This window comes from Centruroides sculpturatus, unplaced genomic scaffold, assembly GCF_000671375.1.
Source record: "Centruroides sculpturatus isolate CEXI.00-Female unplaced genomic scaffold, Cexi_2.0 scaffold217, whole genome shotgun sequence".
Classification (NCBI taxonomy): Eukaryota; Metazoa; Arthropoda; class Arachnida; order Scorpiones; family Buthidae; genus Centruroides; species Centruroides sculpturatus.
Window position 1 is genome coordinate 131775 of NW_019384750.1, and position 22608 is coordinate 154382.

The following is a 22608-nucleotide window of genomic DNA, read 5'->3' on the forward strand; positions in this document are numbered from 1 at the left end:
AGAATGTACACTAAGAAGGGATTTTTCGATATTCCCCCCGGGGGGAGAGGGACAGGATTAAGGCTTACTGTGAAGAATTTCACTTCTATTATACTATTTTAGATGCGATTTTTTGCGTTTTTGATTGCGTTTTAATAGAGTACGTCAACAGAATGTACACAAAGAATGGATTTTTCGATATTCCCCCGGGGGGAGAGGGACAGGATTTAAGGCTTACTATGAAGAACTTCACTTCTATTATACTATTTTAGATGCGGGTTTTTGCGTTTTTGATTGCGTTTTAATAGAGTACGTCAACAGAATGTACAATAAGAAGGGATTTTTCGATATTTCCCCCAGGGGGAGAGGGACAGGATTAAGGCTTACTGTGAAGAATTTCACTTCTATTATACTATTTTAGATGCGGTTTTTTTGCGTTTTTGATTGCATTTTAATAGAGTACGTCAACACAATGTATACTAAGAAGGGATTTTTCGATATTTTCCCCGCGGGGGAGAAGGACAAGATTAAGGCTTACTGTGAAAAACTTGGCTTCTATTATACTATTTTAGATGCGGGTTTTTGCGCTTTTGATTGCGTTTTAATATGGTACGTCAAGAGAATGTACACTAAGAAAAAATTTTTCGAAAAATTTTCCCCCACGGGGGAAGTGTTATACATTTATAATAGATACATTTTGAGCCACAACAAGGCGTGGCGGGGTCTGCTAGTTTTTACATAAAATCACTCTTTCATTATTTTATTGCTGTTGTTATTGTTTTGGATTTTTTCGTCCCTAGGCTCGGGCCTAATGGTAAATCCGCCACTGTCTCTTTTGTATTGAAGGAAAAGGAATAAATAATAGTTTCACGAATTACGCTCTCTACAGTATATGAAATGAAACTGTCCATTAATGTCTGTTTAATGAGATCGAATATTTCGATCTCATTAAACAGATCGAAGAATAAAATAATGCAGTTTCGAATTTTCGTATATCGAACACTCGTAAATCGAGTACTGGATATACGAGACTGAAATTCACACTGTAGCCTAATACATTATTGAGGTATTTTAACAATACGTGTGTTTGTGCGTGTTGTAAGTAAATTTTCATTTTGTGATTTAAAATCAAATATTTAAGCTCTTTACAAATTTTACAATAAATACACTAGATCTTATTTTTTAATCGAAGTATTTCTTATTTCGATAAAAAAATTTTGATTTAATAAATAGTTAAAATTATTCTATTTGAGTTAATAAACAATAGATACACAGTACTACAATATTATATTGTTTTACGTAGGAGTTACTGAGACGCGACTTCCACGTAAAATTTTGCGTAAATTTGTACTCCACCCCAAATAGCCTAGACACGGACTACATCAACATAATTGATAAAAAAAAAGTTATAGTAAACGTTAAACATTGTGTATGTAAAACGTTTTACTTATGTTTTTACTATAACGTTTTTATAAATCTGATACACACCACTTACATACACACAGGGCCGATGCTACCGTTTAGGCAGACTAGGCACCCGCCTAGAGCGCAAGCCATAAAGGGGAGCAAAATTATTCATACTTCAGTAAAATATTAAATTAAATAGTGATATATGATTTAGGTATCGATTCTTTTTCCTTATCTCTCACACATCACACTATTTTACTATTTAACTCTTGGTTCTTTTTTTATTCCTTACCTAAATGATTTGAACTTACACTATTTAAAATTCAGTTAAGATAAATTTTTTAAAACGTTAACATTATAAAATATTAAGATAACCTTTCTTACATACTACTCAAAACGTGCGCATTCTCAACCTAACATAACGGCGATGTCCACTATAGAATAGTGATGTTACTTAAGTATATTTTAAACCATAGTTAAATTAATACTGTATAGGCCTAATATAAAATACCGTTCCAATAGAGAAACCTATATCGCTGATTTTTGATAAGCGATATAGATTCCTATTGTGACAAGTCTGTATCAAGTATGGCCATCCCTGTTTTAAAACAAAATTTATTATGCAGTTTCCAATAGACTACATGAGAAAAACACATGCAAAATAGAGTATTCGCCACAGTGAGCAACATTCAATAATGTCAGAAGCTGGAATGCTGACTTATGAGTCAGATTCGAGAGCACTAGAAGTGGATCAACCAACCGTTTACATAATAAATAAGGTTAATTAATCAACATGAAACAGTAAGCATCGTTTTATAAGGCTAAACACAATCATGTTTGCATCTATTAAATAGTTTTAATTTTTCAAAAAAAAAACCAAAAAATATACTCAGTCTAATTAAGATTTTATTTATTTATTTATTACTTACCTTTGGGGCAAAAAAATATCGTTTCTACTTTCTCTTTATAAAAACCTTCCGGCTGAAATTTAAAGATTTATAAATCAGAATAATAACTTATAAAACTGAAATATCAAATATTAAGGTAACAGATAAAATAAGATTAAAAATTTTTATATATGAATAATTGCCATGTTAAAAAAAATATTATTTTTAACTTTATCTGAATTTTTAGCCAAATATCATATAACTGATGTAAATAAAAGTATTTAATATAATATTTTATCTTGAAGTGACGTATTCAAATATTACATAAGTAAAATTGCCATCATTTTTTATTCCTCCATATAAACAATTGTATGCGTTGTTTCGATTCTCCTTTAAATTATGTAATATTATGTTCATCTGTCCTCTTTCTGTTTATTACAATAAAGAAATAACTTTTATAAAACAGAATTTGTAATATCAGTTCGTATAATAAGCACTTATTAAAACTGTGTAAAAATAGTCACAATAGTAATGAAGTAAACAACGATGGGCATGTATATGTACCGTACAAAGAAACAAAATTTATCGATTATACGTGTGGCAAAAGGAAAGGTTTTTGTGTCCAACAATACGGCCTAAATTTTATCAAATTCGAGTGCATGTCTTGCATTAAATCATATTAACATGTTTAGATAATATATGAATAAATATCTGCTCTAATAATTGCTCCAACGGAGTGTTTCCCTCATTTCAGTAATAACAATAGGAGCATTTCAATACGTGCTGCCATAACGTCTCGTTTAAAGCTCATTGTTCTAGTACAGTATTTGCAAAATTATTTTTATTATTAAAGATATAATGTTCTTTTTTACTCCCCTGCTTAAAGACTGGGTGATAAAGACAATGTTTTACGAATTCTTAAGGTTTTTACTAAGTTTAATCATGTATACTCCAGCTATATCCATATCCTTCGTTCTGCTTTTATCTGACAGAAGTTTCATGTTTGTTTTATCTTTATATGGATCAATAATTGATGCCTCGTATTTACCAGTAACGATAAATCCTTCCAGGTGTATTATAAAAACGTGAGATTATCCCTCAAAGGCTTTGTTTGAAAAACTGTGGACAGCAGCTGTATATCTAATTTCATTAAATTCTTATTTCATTTGGGTCATGTCAAATGGGCGGTAGCTAATTTATGTGAATGCCAGTGATATATGCATCTATGCCTGTAAAAAACCTTGGTATCATATATCTACTAAACTTCAAATCACAATGTGTATCTACCTTGTAATTTTAAGAATTTTAAATCTAGGTAATTTACTATACACTTGCTAATTTGGTTGATTTTAAGCTTTATACTAGTAAAGTGGTTAATATTCGTCAGAATGTCTGTTGCTCATATAATAAGTTGTATACGTATCTTCGTATTAACTTTACGTTATCACTACACTTACAAGGAAACGGCCAGACATTAGGGTCTCCGAATCGAACGAAACTTGGCGAGCGTGTAACCCTTAACACAAACAGCTCATTGTCCAAATGTTAGGAAATGAAGATAGGGTAGCATGGTCACAGCGGTTTTTTTTAATTGTTAATGTTACGGACAATTTCCTCGTGCGCTCGTGTTTGTTACATGTTAAATATAACAATATCACCATATCTGAAAATTAATATGAAGAAATAGAAATTTTATTTAACGATATACAAAAGTTAAATGTACTGTACAAAGACTTCGTTTTCGCTAAACAGGAAAAGATGTCACAATTTTTAATCTCTTGTTTTATAAGCTTTAAACGTGAGGAATAACAATAGTAATAGTAATAATAATAATGCTAATGATACGGTAAAATAATTTTGTTACACATTTAAAAAAATAAAAAGAAAAGAAAACTATAAAATTGCAACGGCTCGAATCTACGTCGTATAGTTTTTGTACCTAGTCGACTATCGAAATTACGAGGAGAAATGAAACTTCCAAAGACTTATAAGCTACTGTTTCAGTAAATCTAAATCTATCATTTAGCTACTGTTTTGCCTAGGTCTGAGAAATTTGAGAGTCCATTGGAACACCTCTCTCTTGTTTATAAAAGGTTTGATCCCATAAAATATAAAAGTTTGATAAAATTATGTCTAAATAATCCGCTATACTCTTAAATTATTTAATATTTAAGCTTGCCTTGCGACAAAATTTACAGTAGAAGCATGAGATAAAAATCGAATACAATAATATAAATTAAAATTTGAAATTTTTTAATCAAGTACAAGATTTGTTTTTAATTGGGTTAACGAAAATTCAAAGTAGCTTCTGTTTTAGAATTATTTTTAAATCAAATTCGAAACGTATGAATGGGGTTACATCTAACAGAAAATATTTCTGATTTATTGTAAAATATGTTATTAAATAAAATTAGATATAAACGTAATTTTTTGTCTCTAGCACAGAAATATATAGTTATTTTAATGTAAGAGCAAAGTTGAAAGAATATTTATATACAGTTAATTTATCTATTAAAAGAGTTAGTTGCTATAGCTAAAGCTTAAAGAGATTAACATAAGGTCTATTCTTCAAAATGATAATAGGAATGTTTGATGATTAAGACAGACGTATGTCCCCGAGTGTCTTTCTCATGCGTACAAAAAATTAACTATTTTACGTGTTTTTAATAAATTTATAGATAGATATTCATAAATATTAAGAAAAATAAAAAACTTGGATGTGTTTAAAGGAGTTCAAAAATTATCCTATGTAAAGCATTAATTATGACCTCTCTCATATGAGCAACAGTAGACATTTCTTTCATCCCTTCGATGTTTACGTAATGATTGAATCCCTCCAAATTGAAATAATAATTAAGAAATGCCGTTGGCATAATTAAATTTAAGAAATATTTAAAAAAATTTAAATTTCTGTTTAGTTTCGAAAGTGGTTTCTTCTCTCTTATGAACAATTCTATTAATGTAGGCTATGCATGTTTAGTACATTATAATCAGTTTCATTTTTTTATAGTATGGAGTAATATTCTAAAATCTACAGTTCATAAGTAATGCTTGCTTACAGAAATTCACACACAATATAAACATACCGCTATTTCATCGTAAATTTATAAATATTACCTCAACTAATAATTTCCGAGTAGCAGCGTCGCGTGCTCTTAATCTTGCTGTGGGTTGATTATCGCAGATAGCATCATCATCTAATGAATATCCGTAAACAGTGATAGTTATATTACCCAGAATTTTCGGTTGAATCATAAAGCGATGAGTTTTACTAGTATCTCCACATACACAAGTTTTGTGAGTATTACTGCCAATAATTTTGAATTGATCTGTTGCTTCTAATGATAATTTAACCTTAAACGAAATAAAGTTTTTTAAATATTTACCATAAATATAACTAATATCACTATTAAATTCCACTAAATAAATTAATAAAATGAAATTGCTTACGGGTAGACAATCGGATAAATAATTAAAAATCGTTGTAACTATCGGTACTTTTTCTCCGCGGATTACGGAATAAGGAAGAATTATGGAGACGAAGAAAGGTTGAAAAGTTATTATAGATGTAGTGTCAGATATGCCCAGACCACGCTGCTTATTAATACATATGGCATTTCCCGTCCATTCTGTAATTGCATCCGGTAATTTATGGCTAAATATCACTTCTCCAATTTCTCTATAAACAAAATATAAATATGTATTTTAGTCATATAAAATGTTATATTTTACGCAAGTTTTCATAATTTATATGAAATGAAATATTCTTACCCAACTGGCTGAAGTTGCCACAACCATGTTTCCGGAAAATAACTTCTAATTATTGATGCAGATTTCGGTGTAGAACTTGGAGGAGAAGCAACAATGTTGTCAATAACCATTTCTAAAGGAATAGCCGAAGGAAGAGAATTTCCTGTTCCACTCTTTCTTAAAACTATAAAATATGACAAATATATAATTTATTGGAATTACATAAATATAATAATTAGGTATTAATATATTACCTACACGGAAAGAAAGTTCTATCATGGGGAGAATCTTCAAAGTGCATATATACACATGGTCTTGTCTCCAATGTTAAATCCGACAGGACTACCATTCTTGCATCCTATTGAAAAATGCTTTTTTATATACAGTGGTACCTCGGTATACGTCTGCTTTAGAATACGATTTAAGGGGTTAAATCAATTTCTAAACAGATATCGAAGATATTAGATCATGTTGAGAAATTGCTTTTGCTTTGAATAACTGAAAAATAGTGTGCTGGCGACAGCGTATCAGAAGCAATTATTTGCGAGAAAGCTAAAAAGATACATGCTGATCTCATGAAAAATGAGCAGGAACTAGCCAGGAAAGCGAGGTGTTTAAAGCCAGCATTTTTTTTTACATGAGAACGGATTAATCATTTTTACATTACTTCTTACGGGAAAGGTTTGTTTGGTATACGTCCTATTCGGTATAAGTCCAAACACCAGGAACGGATTGAGGTCGTATACCGAGGTTCCACTGTACAGTATTCTTCTTTTAAAATTCAAAAATTTCGCAGTTTACAAGTTTTATTTTAATTACCGGTATCAATTAATTTCACTTAGGGCCTACTTTTATACTGCTAAATTATTTGTATAATAATCGATCACCTTTCAGTTATTCACATTTACGGCATTTATGAACATGGGCGTATTATTTATGAATATGATATAAATTTATGGTGCAATCTCACCTCAAATGCAGTCATTGCATCTGCATAAGTTGATGAATATTTATAAGGAGTAAGCGATCTTTTTTTCCTACGTAGATCTTCGTCCAATGGTACATTTTGATTTATAGGTGTTGAAGGTTTCTTAATAACTAAATAACAAAAAAGGAAATTAATCTAATTAGCAATTTAAATCAATAATACGTAATTATTATACCTTACGTTTCTTTTTATCACAATATTCGTTATTTTCGTGTTGTGGAAGAAATTTTTCATGTGAATCAAACTTATTCAAATGTTTAAATACCTAAAATTCATACCGATATGAAGTTGTTTACATAGAGATAAGCACGTTATGTTTTATGTAATAATAATAATAACAACAATGGAACTTACATTTTCGACTGTCATTCTATTATCCGAGCTTATTAAGTTTATACTTTTATCAACGAATGTTATTCCACAAAACGAAAATGAACTCGCTTCCAGATGCAAGGTAGCTTCCGTCCCTGGATATTGTTGCCCTTGACGAAACTTTAACTTCACTTTATTATTAAGGCAACTGTGTAATTCAAAGTGTTGGGAATCGGCTACTGTTTCGCCATCAGGTCGTACGTAAAATATTAGAAGTCTAGAAGTTGGAGACATGAAAGATCTAGAGTCGAAATTCAACAAAAATTCGCCAACGTAAGATGTATTTGTCTCGTTAGATATCCAATTTCTCAATCTTGTGTTTTCATCAATGATATAAGTATCATCAATCTCTTGGCTTTTATCTTCTGCAGGATTGAAAGTCCTCCAATGAGAGCCTTGTTGAACTATTAATCCCCGAGCTATAATCTAAAAATGATAACATTAATTTTGTATACATTATTTTCTTACATATATTTTAAATGTCCTAATTATATTTACAAACCTGATGATAGAATTTTATTCTGGATTTATCAGTCGTGGTATATTTAATTTTAACGTGTTCGAGTTTTTCGCACGAAAATTTGACTTTCGAGGGTTGTATCTGTATAAAACTGTTGGAAGGAGAATACCAAGGAAGTAAAATCATAGTAGTGTGTGGTTGATAAATCTTCATGCCCCAAGTTTCATACGGTTCATCCCGATAATTAATTGCTTTCGCCTGAAAATAAATAGCTTTAGACGTTTGCGTAATTAATTGACAAAATAAATATCATCAATGAATTTACTTACTTCTAACATAACCTCAGAATTGTAAGAAAACGGTTGAGGAGGAATGCTAAAATGAATAAGTCCATTTTTATCTGATATAAAAGTCTTGCAAACACCTTTGCAACAAATTTGAATAGGTTCGTGAGAAACTGGAATGTCATTCGGAGTTGTAACTTTTACCTAAGAAGCAAGAAGATTTGTCATGAAATAAACCAAAATCAATTGAATAAATGTTGTAAACGTGAATTTTAAAATTCTTACAGTTCCATGGTAAGGAAGACCCGGTTTGTAATAATTCATTCCTAGTTTAGCTTCTAAAAACACAATTTCGAGTGGATTATGCGTAACTTCCGAGATGCTAGTAGCATTTTCTATGATATCTAATCATAGAAAATGTAAGAATTTAAGAATTATATCAAAATAAAGTTTAAAATACTATCAATTTACAATCAAAGATTCATAGTTAGTTCCTATGAATCTTTAATTGTAAATTGTAAATATTAAAATAATAAGTTTATCTTGAATTAGAAATTTGTANTTATTTAATATACTTTAAAATTTTAAACTAGGTTCTACATATAATTTAGGAATTTAAAGACATCAACAGAACCCAAGGACTGCTAACAGATCTAAATTAATATTAATAGTTACTTATATAAAGAATTAATCGCGTTAAAATAAGAAAACACCTAACACCGAATAGAAGGAAATTAAAATTTTAACTAGTAACTTACCTTTTTTCTGTGAGAACGACTTGAACCAAATTTAAAACAATCACTACTGACACACTAAGGTATATAACAAATGAGAAAAACTTCATGATGCGACCTTAGTCCAACTCTGAATTCGAAAGTGTTACCCGCATTTGGTGTGCAGTAGGTCAAAACAGATTAACAACAGTTAATCAAGAAGCACAAACTAGTAGATAGATTAGTTCGTTCTGGGAAAATGAACTCCGATCCCGTCAACAGAGACAGGATATTCAGGGGGACTTCCTGGATTGGGGATGTCTTGACCCAGCCATCTGGGAAATGTCTGATTGACAAATTGATCTTTAGTCTCGTGAGAAATAACAGGATATCAATGATTTGGTCTTTTACTCAATTTGTAGCTAATAAAAATTGAAAAAATCTGTGATGTAATTAATATTAAATAATAAACAGATCGCTTTTTTGACAGATTTAAAGAATGACGAAAATTCGAAAGGGTCAAAAATTAGTGTAAACAGAAAAGATCATTATCGTCTCTTGGAAGAGAGGTTAAATGAATAAACAATTCTACATAAGTTCAGATATGAGCAGTTTCAATTGAAAATGGAGATCAGTATCAGTTTCACCTCCTTTTGTTACAGTATTTATTTTAATTTTCGAGCAATTTCCAAGTATTTTAATAAACAACTTTCAATCTCGTTACTTAAAAAATAATAATACGATAAAAATAATTATAAATCAGTTTATATTTGTTTTGCATAATTTTCTATTAAATGAATGACCTGACTAATGTTTATAATACTTTATCGAAACAGATTTATGTTTTTAAATATTTACAAAAGGGTTAAATTAAATAACACGAATGTGATACCACTAGTGGATTGACACAGTAAGCTATCTCAATAGTTAAAATTAGTAATAATTTAGTGTAAACTATCAATATATGCAGGATACGAGTCCTAGATTTCTCATAGAACGGAGGAAATATACCGTTGATGATGTGTGCAAGAATAGTATGTAAAGTTTAAATTATCGAGAGATTTCTTATAATATTTTTATAAAATAATAAAAGAGATCGATGTTTTCTTGCTCTGTATATCTCTGCATTAATGGAATTTGTGTGTAATAAATTATCAGTTGATGCATCCATTTCGCAGTTTCCCTACTTTTAGCATCTTTTAAGTGAGTTGTAAATGCATTAATTTTAATATTCTGAACATTTTATTATCATTAATGTATTTTTTTATTCTCAAAAGTAATTATAAAATTATTGAAAGAGATATCTTATTTTTAAAATGTTATACATAAAATACAATGTAAAATAAAATCTTTAAAATTTATTCAATTTCAAGGTAAAATAAATCTAAATAAATTCCGAAAAGTTGTCATGATTAATTCAATTAAAGTACAGAGATTAAAAATTTGGAATTAATGAAGTTAAATGTTAAATATTATTTTATTATCTAATTAAATCTTAAAATTTCAATGATTAGCCTATATCTTTTCTATTATTGGAGAATGATTTATTTATAAAATAGCTATGATTTGAGACTAATGTATTCTTCAAAGTGTACGAATATTTTGAACCTCTTGTAATACTAGAATATTGCAATATTGTAGAGTAACTGTTGGTATAATTTGCTCACATTTATATAAATATTGCTGTATTTCGGTTACAGATATTTTCAACTTCTGATTTAAATCAAATATCCTGTTTGTATTGAAAACAGAAAGGCATAAAATATTTATATTAAATATATTTCTAACTTATTTAATATATATTTCATACATTTATGTTTTGTTTTCTTGTTCTTTTTTTATATTACTTTACATAATTATTTTTATATCAGAAATTAAATGTATTTTTGTTTTTAATTTCTGACATTTTTAAATGTACAGTATTTACAATTATCAGTTTTTTTTCTATTGATTCGAATAAATTATTTTTAAATCACTATATAAAAATCAATGTAGTTAAGTGATCTAAAGAATTGCTGCTGTCGGTGTTAAATCAAAATTCAAAGATGTTCTAAGTTTTAAACACCAATCAGAATAAAATATACATGATTTTGAACATTATAAAAAATTAAAATAATATTGATATATGAAACTGATGGTTCTCAGCTTGAAATAAATCATTTAATGTATTCATCATCATCATCATCTTTTTGCCTGTTCCATCATGCTTTTACTGGGTCAGGAGAACAAGTCTCCATTTCTTTCTATCATTCCACGGCTTCCTCTCTTCCTCTGACAAAACCTATCCCAGTCTTCTTCTCTTTCTATTACATCTTTCTTGATCTGATCTCTCCATCTCTTTCTTGCTCTTCAACAAAGTGTATAACCTAAAAACGGGTCTTCCCCGTGGTTCGGTTATACATTTTGATGAGGATTCGTTTATTCCTCATCCTTATCATAAGGTCAAACAAAGTAGTTTGGTCATCTGTTGAGGACGGGGAATGAACGAATCTAGCCACTGTTATTTATTCCTCTACACCAGGGGTCACCAAACTTTTTTCACAGCGGGCCAGGTAACAGAATGACAAGCGCAGGCCGCATAACCATTTTATTCAATACAGCACACTGAATACACAAAAAATAAAGACAACCAATATATTTATTTACACAAAACACGATCGCTGCAAAAAGCTCGTAATCGCTTTTCTTAGAAACTTCATTGTAGATACTTACACAAAAAGCGCTCTGATATCCAAAGTCGCAAAAAGTCGCCGAATTTTTTATTTAGCTGATTTTCCTAAAAATTATATTATTGTCAGATGTAAGAAAAGTAAGATTGGACCACTTCTGGCATTTATACTTACTATGTATAAAAAATTAAAATAAGTGTAAATTTATCTACAACTATGATATTTCCATATAAATAATTATATTTTACTTCATTTGTGGCACAGTTTGGGGACCCCTGCTCTACACGTTTCACTCCAAGTCTGCTCTCTTCACATTTTTCACTCTATCACTTTGCGTCTTTAACAATGTAATGGATGTTAAAAATTTCATTTCGATCGCCTATACTCACGTTCCTTTCCTTCATACTTAATATATTCATTTCCTTTATTTTCCTATAGCATACTAAATAATTAATCTAATTACTAACTTAGCATTAGTTTCCACATTTTGTTAATAACCATGGTATGTCTACAAAACAATTTTGGGGTCTTCTGATTTTCAAAAATCGAGTATGGGTGAAATGAACGTCCTCACTTTATATTTAACTTTTAAAAAATTATAACATTTTAAAAGAATATGTGCATTAATTGAGATTAATCCAGTTTCAGTAGAAAAAAAGTAGCAAAATGAAGTGTCTTTCAAATCACAACTTTCGATATTTGTCTCTGCTATCGTTTATATCGATGTGGCATATGCATCGATTTAAAGATTTAAATATCATCGGTTAACATTCTAACTTCCCGCTAGTGGCTCCGAGTTCAAAATAAGATCACAAAATGTAATTTAAAATTAGATATGTCTAACACCTTCATCGTAAAGTTTGGAAGGTGAGTGTGAAATGTTAGTCAGGAGAACAAATCTCCATTTCTTTCTATCATCCCACAGCTTTCTCTGACAAAACCGGGATAGGTTTTGTCAAAGGAAACTCCCTGACTCACTCAGAAACGCCCATGCTACAGTAATAACAAGATTTTCGTTGCCATTTTGTTTTCCTTGCGAATTCAGACAAAACATAACATCATTATCAATTTTGTTAATTAATAATTTATTATTTTTCTCTAATATAAAAATGTCGACAGCCGTTGCTAAAATGATCAAATTGCCAATCTTAATGAGAGCTTTCTTTATAAAGTATTCTTTTTCTAAAAATATGATTTTTTCTTAAATACGTTTTATTAAATTATAACTACTCTTATATATCAGGAAATACAGTAATTTTCCTTTTGACATATTTATTACATTGTATGTAACATCCCACTAATTCTAAAACTTTTCTAAAATTATTAATAATATAATTCTACATTTTTCTTAATTACGAAAGACAGCATCTTTTATTTTGCTTATATGAGCCGTTGATTTTGAAAGTGGGGCAAGTCCATTTTATGTTATTGCTAGATATTTAATGGTTTGCATTCGAATGAGTTTAAAAATATTCGTAAGCAGTAATTGACTTATTTTATATTTTTTTGATTTTATTTCGTGTAAATTTAATATGTAATAATGGTTATCCGCGTTAGGTGAAAAAAATCGTGGTTTTGGTATGCGCCAACGGACTTGCCTTACTTTCAAACGCAATGATTTGGTGAAAACGTTGCTTTTCTTTGAATGGAATATAGTTATAACAAAAAAATTAAATATTTTACTTATTTACTTATTTATTTTATTTCAACATTTCATACTTTTTTCGAAAAGCTACAATAAAACAAAAAATAAATTTANTGCCACTTTTAAATACAAATTAAGACTTAATGATTTTCTTAGATCAGATATCTAATTAAACGTTCAATTATAATAAACCGAAATTATGAAAATCTTTTTTTTTACTCTTTTTTAATCATTATAATTTAAATGTGCTGCGGAAATTTAATTATAGGTTCAAGTGTGCAGTGATATAAAAGAGGTTAGGCCTAATATTGATCATTTTTGCATGCACACTGATTAGAGAGATGTTCATTTCGAAATAAGACTACATATTAGTTTTCAGTCCTGTTAATCGATTAATTCTGGTATATAATTTACTAGAAAAATTATCAAGTTGATTTCTCGATTTAATTAATTTTATGAATAAAGGAATTCTTTCATAAACGTAATTATTGATTAATCTTTATTAGGCAATAGTTTTATGAGTAATTTCCGAAAATTTTCAGAAAATTATTTTCTTGTCTTGTAAAAATTCTCTGAGAATCTTTCAGTTTAATATTTATTCGATAATTGAGATGTGCTCGAAATCAAAATTAGGAATCTTCGTTGAAATTTCTTAAAATTTTTGGAAATCATCTTTAATAAAATGTTACACTATAATTTTTTTCCATCTTAGAAGACTAGGATTTATGAAGAAGAGATCGCAACATAATGGCGATCTTTCAAACGGGGTTGCCTCTTGGGAGGACTTTCTATGGGGAACTTCCCCACATTTAGGTGTTAGATACGTGAAGAAGACCCGAAAAACTCCATATTGGTGAGACGCGAACCCACGACCAGTGTTCAAGAGTTTTATCCATTTGGCATGGTTACACCTTTTATCTTCAGATAGAATACACAAAGAGCTATCGAAAGTCATGATGGAGGCTGCACGCAACTCAATACTATAATCAGCACTAATAAATAAAATAATGTTAATCTCATATCTCTAAAAACTAATTTATTTTCAATAAAAATTAAATACGACTATTTCGAATTTTATAGAATTGTTCAACATAAGAGAGATAAATTTATAAAGGTATAACAATTACTAATTAACTACATACTCACTGGTTCTTCAATTTCAATAAAAGGTAACTCCCTGCTGTATTTGCTACTCTTCTCCCATTCATATTTCTTATATGTAATATGAACAGTTAAAATTCCATCTACTCTCTTTCCGTAGGTATATCTAATTAGTATTTCATTAAATTTTATGCAAAAAATATTCTTTAAATATTTCAAAATGTTTATTAATTCGATTTATATATTTATGCATTAAGTAGTAATTACCTTGCACATATCTTCCAAAATATTGTAGATGCATTAGCCAATATAAATGGAGGTGGTATAATAGTTACTTCAAATCTTGGCAGTACTAAATAAAAAAGAAATGAGTAAAAAATTTTATTGATTAAAAATATAATATGTAAATAAATAATAATAGTCTAATAATTGTTTTTTTCCCCTCTTTCACAAAATAGATTCAGGATATGCAAATTAAACTAACCATATTTATCCACTTTAAATGATTGTTGTCCAGATTTTCCTGAAATTTCTGAGTGGATCAACCAATCTCCTAATAAAGGTTCTCCAGAAAGAGGAAGTTCCAATTGAACTAAACCTGATTATCATAAATTAAAATAAATTATAAAATGAAATAAGATCATGTTTTTCTAACTGGAATATATTTAATAAAACTATAAAATTTGCATAATGAATAAGAAAAACATTGCTTAATTTTAGTTTTTTTCTTGTAAAATTTTATCTTATACATTTTTACCATTGGTAAAAGATACATTCTTCCATTGAGCAACACGTATACCAGTAGGATTTTCAATCCAGATATCTCCTATCTTTAAATGATGAACAATATTTTAATATTAAATAAATTATGCAACAGTGTTTACACATAAATTAATATATTTTAAAACAAAAAATGACTTACCGACTTACTGTCTATTGGTTTTAAAAATACATCTACAGGAAATACTCGGAATCTAACTAAATGAAATGAAAATTTTAAAATAAAATTTAAAACTATGTTAAGATAAAAAAATTGATATAATTTCATTTTTTTTATTAAAAGTAATTTTAAAAATTATATATAATGTGGGTATATAAGTAGAGTAACCAAAAGGCCTTTCATTACATATTTCATTGGAAATAGATTCATCAGTGACGTCTGACAATATGAAACTTTCGAAACAACACATTCGGTGCTGTTGCTCTATCACTTCAAAGGTGGCCACAACGCAACGAAGGCTGACGATCTTTGTTTGCCTTCGTTTGTTAAAACTTTCATAGGTGAACAAAGGTCAGCCAGCTGTTGCAAATGTCAAAGGAACGATAGTGCTGAAGAAGGTGATGATCTGTATTTGTTTGGCATCATTGTAATGGAGCTGCATTCCAACCGATATCACTCACGAAAGAACTGTACTACGAACAACTGGATCATTTGAACGCTTCGTCCAAAAATTGACAAATTCTGATACCGCCACGACAGTGCGCCAACACGTAAAACCAATGACGGCCAGTCTGGGCTGGAAGGTTGTGCTTCATGCACCTTACATAACTAAGATTCGATCCCGGCCCTTATTTCTAATCCCGGGATTTCGGGATTATACTTAATCAATCTGGGATCCCGGGATTATTTCGATATTGAGGGTTAATAAAAAAAAATAAGAAAAAATAAGAAAATCTTATAGAAATCAGCTCTTTAATCAACAAATCAAAATTTAGACAAAAATCAACGTATTTTGCGGTATACATCTAGCTAATCTAACCACTCTAACTAATCAGACTTAATACTACGTTCACACAGGCAGTCCGCTCGAGAAGAACCTGGCTATAACACGCGATCATAAAACTGACTTCGCTGAAGTAACTACGCGGTAAGTCACAAACACCAACAAACAAAATGGAAGTTTTGGTTAGAAATAAATACTTTTTCTTGTTATACATATAATAATAGACAGATGTCGTCGTCTCTCCAGTTGTCTTTTTTATTTTTCTGTCGATAGCCCGACACGTGTTCCGCAGCCAACCTGTATTTTCTCGCGCGCGTGGGATTGTGGGATCTCTTTTATGACTGGATCTAGTTTCGAGAACTCTCTCCAGTCGATCGCTATTGAACCTCGTTTCAGTCGATATTGAAACGGTCGAGAGCGCTCGCACTACGGAACAGTCTCCACATCTTAGTCACAATCTAGATCGAAATGCTCGGTGCGAACGGGGTATTAGAGTCAGACTAACTAGACTTAAAATCACTCAGTCTTCATGTTAAAGTTATTCTTTTTCAAGCATTACCTAGATCTCTTTAAATTTACATAAATTGAAAAAACCTTTATGTAACAAACTACGCAAATAAACGTTGAAAATTAACAAAAATCTCTCTTAACATCGACTAAATAGACGACTTTTATGTAACAACCTATTAAGTAGGTAGTAAAGTAAATTTCTTAGCAAAAAGTATTTTAAAATAATATTAATCAGTCACATTTTTCTTAAATATAAAGAAAACTAATCTAATAGGAACATTCTAATTTGAATTGCGAAAATATGATCTGAGAAATAACAACGCATCCAGTGTCTCATCACCAAGTCTGCTTCTCAATTTGTTACACATATATGCAGCTGCTGTGAAAGCGCGTTCAGGGTCGACGGAACTTGGAAGAATCGTTAGTAAATACTTATAAGTCCGCTCTAGGTTATAGCTCCGAGTAGAATTTGAAGACTCATACAGGTTCATTTCTTTCTTAATAATTTTGGAAAAATCATTTTCATTTAATGCTTCAGGATACATCATTTTCATGCTGTTTTCTATTTCCAGCTGAAGCGTTTCTTTCAGCGTCAAATCACTTTTTTCTGTATTTGTAGGCTTGACTTGCATATTTCGTTTATCCTCTTCATCATTTTTTTACCATTTAATCTCTCAATTAATGAAACAATCTGGTTTTTATCAGGACTTTGCTCGGACTTGAAAAAGTACGCTTTATTTCATCATCATCAGCCAAATTGTCACTATGTGGATTTTGTAGGTAGCGTAAAACTCCACAAGAAGTTTTATTCCAAGCAAGCATCGCAAGCCCTCTAGGATAGTTTGTGCTGCTTGCTTGGAATAAAACTTCTTGTATTTTATATTAAAACGATAGGCAAGCAATTCTGTTAAGAGCACTGGCACTGAACGTTTCGCTTCATTCAGTCTATTTTGCAATGTTTTTAAGATGATGTCAATCCCGAAAATCTCGGGATCAGGAAAACTTAATTAATCCCGAAAATTTCGGGACTGAAAAGTAGTCGGGATCCCTTTTCCCAGATCCCGGGATCAAATCCTCTACTTACAGCTCAGACTATGCGCCAACTGACTACCATCTGTTTCGCACATTGCAGAACCATATTGCTAATATACAGTTTAATGATAATACTCGACGCTCGAGACTTTTTCAGAGAAACCCCAGTATTCTATGCTCACCGGTTTGGAAGTTTGCAGCAAAAATGGCGAGATATGATTGATACTGATGGTGATTATCTACAGGCTGAACTGCAATCGTTGTTGAGTTAATTGTCATAAAAATTATTATATTTTTTTTCAAAACGTCTAAATTTTACCCTTATAACTTGATGGAAAGGTTTTAATTTTCATAAAAACTTTGTTATAAATTACGTAAAAACTAAAAGTTATGAATTATTATTAGAAATGTTTCGACGAGAATTATTACTTATGCGTATCTACAAATATGTCCACAGAATTTTCTCGCTAGAAAAAATTTATAAAGACGTAATATAAAATCGATAGTGAACTTTGATATTTTCAGGATCAAAATAACAATTATTTGATATTTACAAAACAATTTCTAAATTTAATAAATTTGAATACAACACTTGATGACGCCAGTAATTCCTATAACATGGAATGAAACAAGTTGAATTTTCTTTTCATTCTGTATTTTGTGAAATATTTTAATACGCGGTATTCAAATTTTTAAATATTATAAGACAAATGAATCGTTGAAATTCACATATCGCAATATGGCACAACACGCAGCTTAGGTAATTCATAAAACATTTTGCTTTGCTTCTGCACTAATCTTGATTTTGTTGAAAAATTCTTATCGTAGGGTGTATTTAGTTATTAAATAGTATTTTAAATAATTATATAATATATTCTATCGCTATTTATCGTGTTTCATCACACAAAACTCATTATATAATGATATAATTTAATTGTATAATCGATAGTGTTATGTCAAAAATGTTTTTCAATTAAGTTTTCTTCGTAAGTATTAATTAAATTCCATTTTTATATTAAAAAATATGAAAATTCATCATAATTTCATATTAAATACCTTTTCAAAAATATTTCTTTACAAATATCTTTTTAGAATCTATATATAGTGAGAAAATTCGATGTACATATTGACATGACCATCCCTGTCATTATAATTTTATATACGCTTTACATATGTCATTTAAAAATTTTTGTCAATGAAATATATGTATAAAATTTCAATAGCTATAAATTATGTTTTATATCGNCAGGAGTATTTAGGCACAGAGCTTTAGATAAAGTTTAACACGGGAAGATTGCTGTATCGACAAATACGTTCCAAATGGATTTTCTCTTGTCAAAATAGAAATATTTTAATACGTAATGGGTTGAAAGAATATTCTCAAAATTAAATAAATAATAAAATAATTAAATGAAATTATTATAATGGGTGGTTACGAATTCATTTTAAATGAATTAGTTTTGGGATAAAAATATAACGCTAGTTTACAAACATTTAATCAAATTATTTCTTACCTGTTTGTCCAGGTTTGTATATAGGTTTATCAGTCTGTATAAATGTTATTAAAGAATTTGGAGTAAGATAAACTTCTTTTACAGAATTAATTTGATAGCCATCAGCTAAGTTGAATACACCCTTAACATGCAACCTGGCTTTAGTATCAGATACCAATGGAATTGCTAGTTCTACCCAAGTACTGTGTGCTATTTAGAAAAGAAGCAAAGATAGATATTATTCAATGCTAAAGTATAAGTAAACATTTAATGAAATTTTCTTACAAGATTGAGCATATACTTTTGCTTCGGATAAAACATCATCCGATTCTGCTTTGAGTAACCTTATAGTTATGAGGCCTCCATCTGGGATTTGAAATAGAGTCAAGGTCAAATGTTCTAGAGTTCCAGTTTTTAGCGCTTTCGGTGATGTCAAAATGAAACCTCTAATGAAGAAAAACACACGTATATATGTATAATCACTGAAAAATGTAGGTATTCATATTATTGAATCTATAGCCTTAAACTAACATCGATTGACGATGTTAGTTTAAGGCTATAGATTCAATAATAGTTGATAGTTTTATTATATACTTTCTATAATAGAAATAACTTTAAAGTGTTTATTTCTTTTTCAGAATATTCTTATATTTTTTTTAAATTTTGATACAGATAAAATTGTTCTTGTAGTATGATACTTTTCTTATCATACTACAAGAACAATTATAATTAATAAAAGATAGAATGTTTTGTTTTTGAATCTGTCAAAAAAGTTGTCGGTATGGCTATTTTTCTTCTGTGTGACATTAACGATTGACATTTTATATAATTTTTGTGTATAACAACGTTTTAAAATATATTAGCAGTAAAATATTGCATTCGAAGATGTATATGAAGTTTTATACTGTACGTAAATTACGATATTTTAAATTTTCAGAAGAAGGATATTAAAATATTTTTATGAGATTATTACAATTATTAAACGTCTGAAGTCCAATTATTTTTATTTTTTAAATCAGAAATTTCCCTTTTTTTTAACTAGTTAGATTTATCCTTTGTCTTTTTATGCATTTATATAGTTTATTTAAAATAAATAAACTATATAAATATAGCATTCAGACTATAATCTGTAGCATTATATAAATTAAAGTGCAGCTTCGACAGACTTCAATATAATAATTAAAATTTGTTTGTTTTATTAAATTATTTTACATATTAATATGATATCCACGTTATAATTTAAATAATCAGATAATATTTAAATAAATAAATATTAATGCATTAATGTTTTTTGCTTTATACGTGATTACATTATAGATAAATACGTTTTAATCACAAACATTTCTTTTATTTTTAAGTTTATTCCAGTCTGAAATACGTTTACATTAACATTTACTAATTTACTTCATCATATAATTTGAAGATTTTAATATTTATGTAATAAAATAAATATTTAAATGCAATTGATAAATTCTGCTTTTTCAAAATGTATTTTTCTTATTTTAAGAAGAAATTTGCGTTTTTCTCTCTTACATAGAAAGTAATAAATTAAAATAAATATAGTTTTGAAAGAAAGTATTTTATTTAATATACTTTAAAATTTTAAACTAGGTTCTACATATAATTTAGGAATTTAAAGACATCAACAGAACCCAAGGACTGCTAACAGATCTAAATTAATATTAATAGTTACTTATATAAAGAATTAATCGCGTTAAAATAAGAAAACACCTAACACCGAATAGAAGGAAATTAAAATTTTAACTAGTAACTTACCTTTTTTCTGTGAGAACGACTTGAACCAAATTTAAAACAATCACTACTGACACACTAAGGTATATAACAAATGAGAAAAACTTCATGATGCGACCTTAGTCCAACTCTGAATTCGAAAGTGTTACCCGCATTTGGTGTGCAGTAGGTCAAAACAGATTAACAACAGTTAATCAAGAAGCACAAACTAGTAGATAGATTAGTTCGTTCTGGGAAAATGAACTCCGATCCCGTCAACAGAGACAGGATATTCAGGGGGACTTCCTGGATTGGGGATGTCTTGACCCAGCCATCTGGGAAATGTCTGATTGACAAATTGATCTTTAGTCTCGTGAGAAATAACAGGATATCAATGATTTGGTCTTTTACTCAATTTGTAGCTAATAAAAATTGAAAAAATCTGTGATGTAATTAATATTAAATAATAAACAGATCGCTTTTTTGACAGATTTAAAGAATGACGAAAATTCGAAAGGGTCAAAAATTAGTGTAAACAGAAAAGATCATTATCGTCTCTTGGAAGAGAGGTTAAATGAATAAACAATTCTACATAAGTTCAGATATGAGCAGTTTCAATTGAAAATGGAGATCAGTATCAGTTTCACCTCCTTTTGTTACAGTATTTATTTTAATTTTCGAGCAATTTCCAAGTATTTTAATAAACAACTTTCAATCTCGTTACTTAAAAAATAATAATACGATAAAAATAATTATAAATCAGTTTATATTTGTTTTGCATAATTTTCTATTAAATGAATGACCTGACTAATGTTTATAATACTTTATCGAAACAGATTTATGTTTTTAAATATTTATAAAAGGGTTAAATTAAATAACACGAATGTGATACCACTAGTGGATTGACACAGTAAGCTATCTCAATAGTTAAAATTAGTAATAATTTAGTGTAAACTATCAATATATGCAGGATACGAGTCCTAGATTTCTCATAGAACGGAGGAAATATACCGTTGATGATGTGTGCAAGAATAGTATGTAAAGTTTAAATTATCGAGAGATTTCTTATAATATTTTTATAAAATAATAAAAGAGATCGATGTTTTCTTGCTCTGTATATCTCTGCATTAATGGAATTTGTGTGTAATAAATTATCAGTTGATGCATCCATTTCGCAGTTTCCCTACTTTTAGCATCTTTTAAGTGAGTTGTAAATGCATTAATTTTAATATTCTGAACATTTTATTATCATTAATGTATTTTTTTATTCTCAAAAGTAATTATAAAATTATTGAAAGAGATATCTTATTTTTAAAATGTTATACATAAAATACAATGTAAAATAAAATCTTTAAAATTTATTCAATTTCAAGGTAAAATAAATCTAAATAAATTCCGAAAAGTTGTCATGATTAATTCAATTAAAGTACAGAGATTAAAAATTTGGAATTAATGAAGTTAAATGTTAAATATTATTTTATTATCTAATTAAATCTTAAAATTTCAATGATTAGCCTATATCTTTTCTATTATTGGAGAATGATTTATTTATAAAATAGCTATGATTTGAGACTAATGTATTCTTCAAAGTGTACGAATATTTTGAACCTCTTGTAATACTAGAATATTGCAATATTGTAGAGTAACTGTTGGTATAATTTGCTCACATTTATATAAATATTGCTGTATTTCGGTTACAGATATTTTCAACTTCTGATTTAAATCAAATATCCTGTTTGTATTGAAAACAGAAAGGCATAAAATATTTATATTAAATATATTTCTAACTTATTTAATATATATTTCATACATTTATGTTTTGTTTTCTTGTTCTTTTTTTATATTACTTTACATAATTATTTT

General features: G+C 28.9%; 1 protein-coding gene across 1 annotated transcript in view; it reads right to left on the reverse strand.

Moving 5' to 3' along the window:
• LOC111628562 (pregnancy zone protein-like) overlaps positions 1–21149 on the reverse strand; it is a 34753-nt gene extending 13604 nt beyond the window's left edge. The window contains exons 1-19 of the mRNA XM_023372385.1: positions 20791–21149; positions 19300–19460; positions 19036–19224; positions 15178–15233; positions 15013–15085; positions 14740–14853; positions 14523–14607; positions 14297–14421; positions 8413–8531; positions 8173–8331; positions 7886–8101; positions 7366–7809; positions 7192–7276; positions 6994–7121; positions 6282–6381; positions 6045–6207; positions 5724–5952; positions 5391–5627; positions 2316–2367 (exon numbers count right to left, since the gene is read on the reverse strand). Of these exons, the coding sequence (XP_023228153.1) occupies positions 2316–2367; positions 5391–5627; positions 5724–5952; positions 6045–6207; positions 6282–6381; positions 6994–7121; positions 7192–7276; positions 7366–7809; positions 7886–8101; positions 8173–8331; positions 8413–8531; positions 14297–14421; positions 14523–14607; positions 14740–14853; positions 15013–15085; positions 15178–15233; positions 19036–19224; positions 19300–19460; positions 20791–20876 (2821 nt within the window). The 5' untranslated portion in view covers positions 20877–21149. The remainder of the gene's footprint in view (positions 1–2315; positions 2368–5390; positions 5628–5723; positions 5953–6044; positions 6208–6281; positions 6382–6993; positions 7122–7191; positions 7277–7365; positions 7810–7885; positions 8102–8172; positions 8332–8412; positions 8532–14296; positions 14422–14522; positions 14608–14739; positions 14854–15012; positions 15086–15177; positions 15234–19035; positions 19225–19299; positions 19461–20790) is intronic.
• Between the last annotated feature and the right edge of the window lie 1459 nt (positions 21150–22608).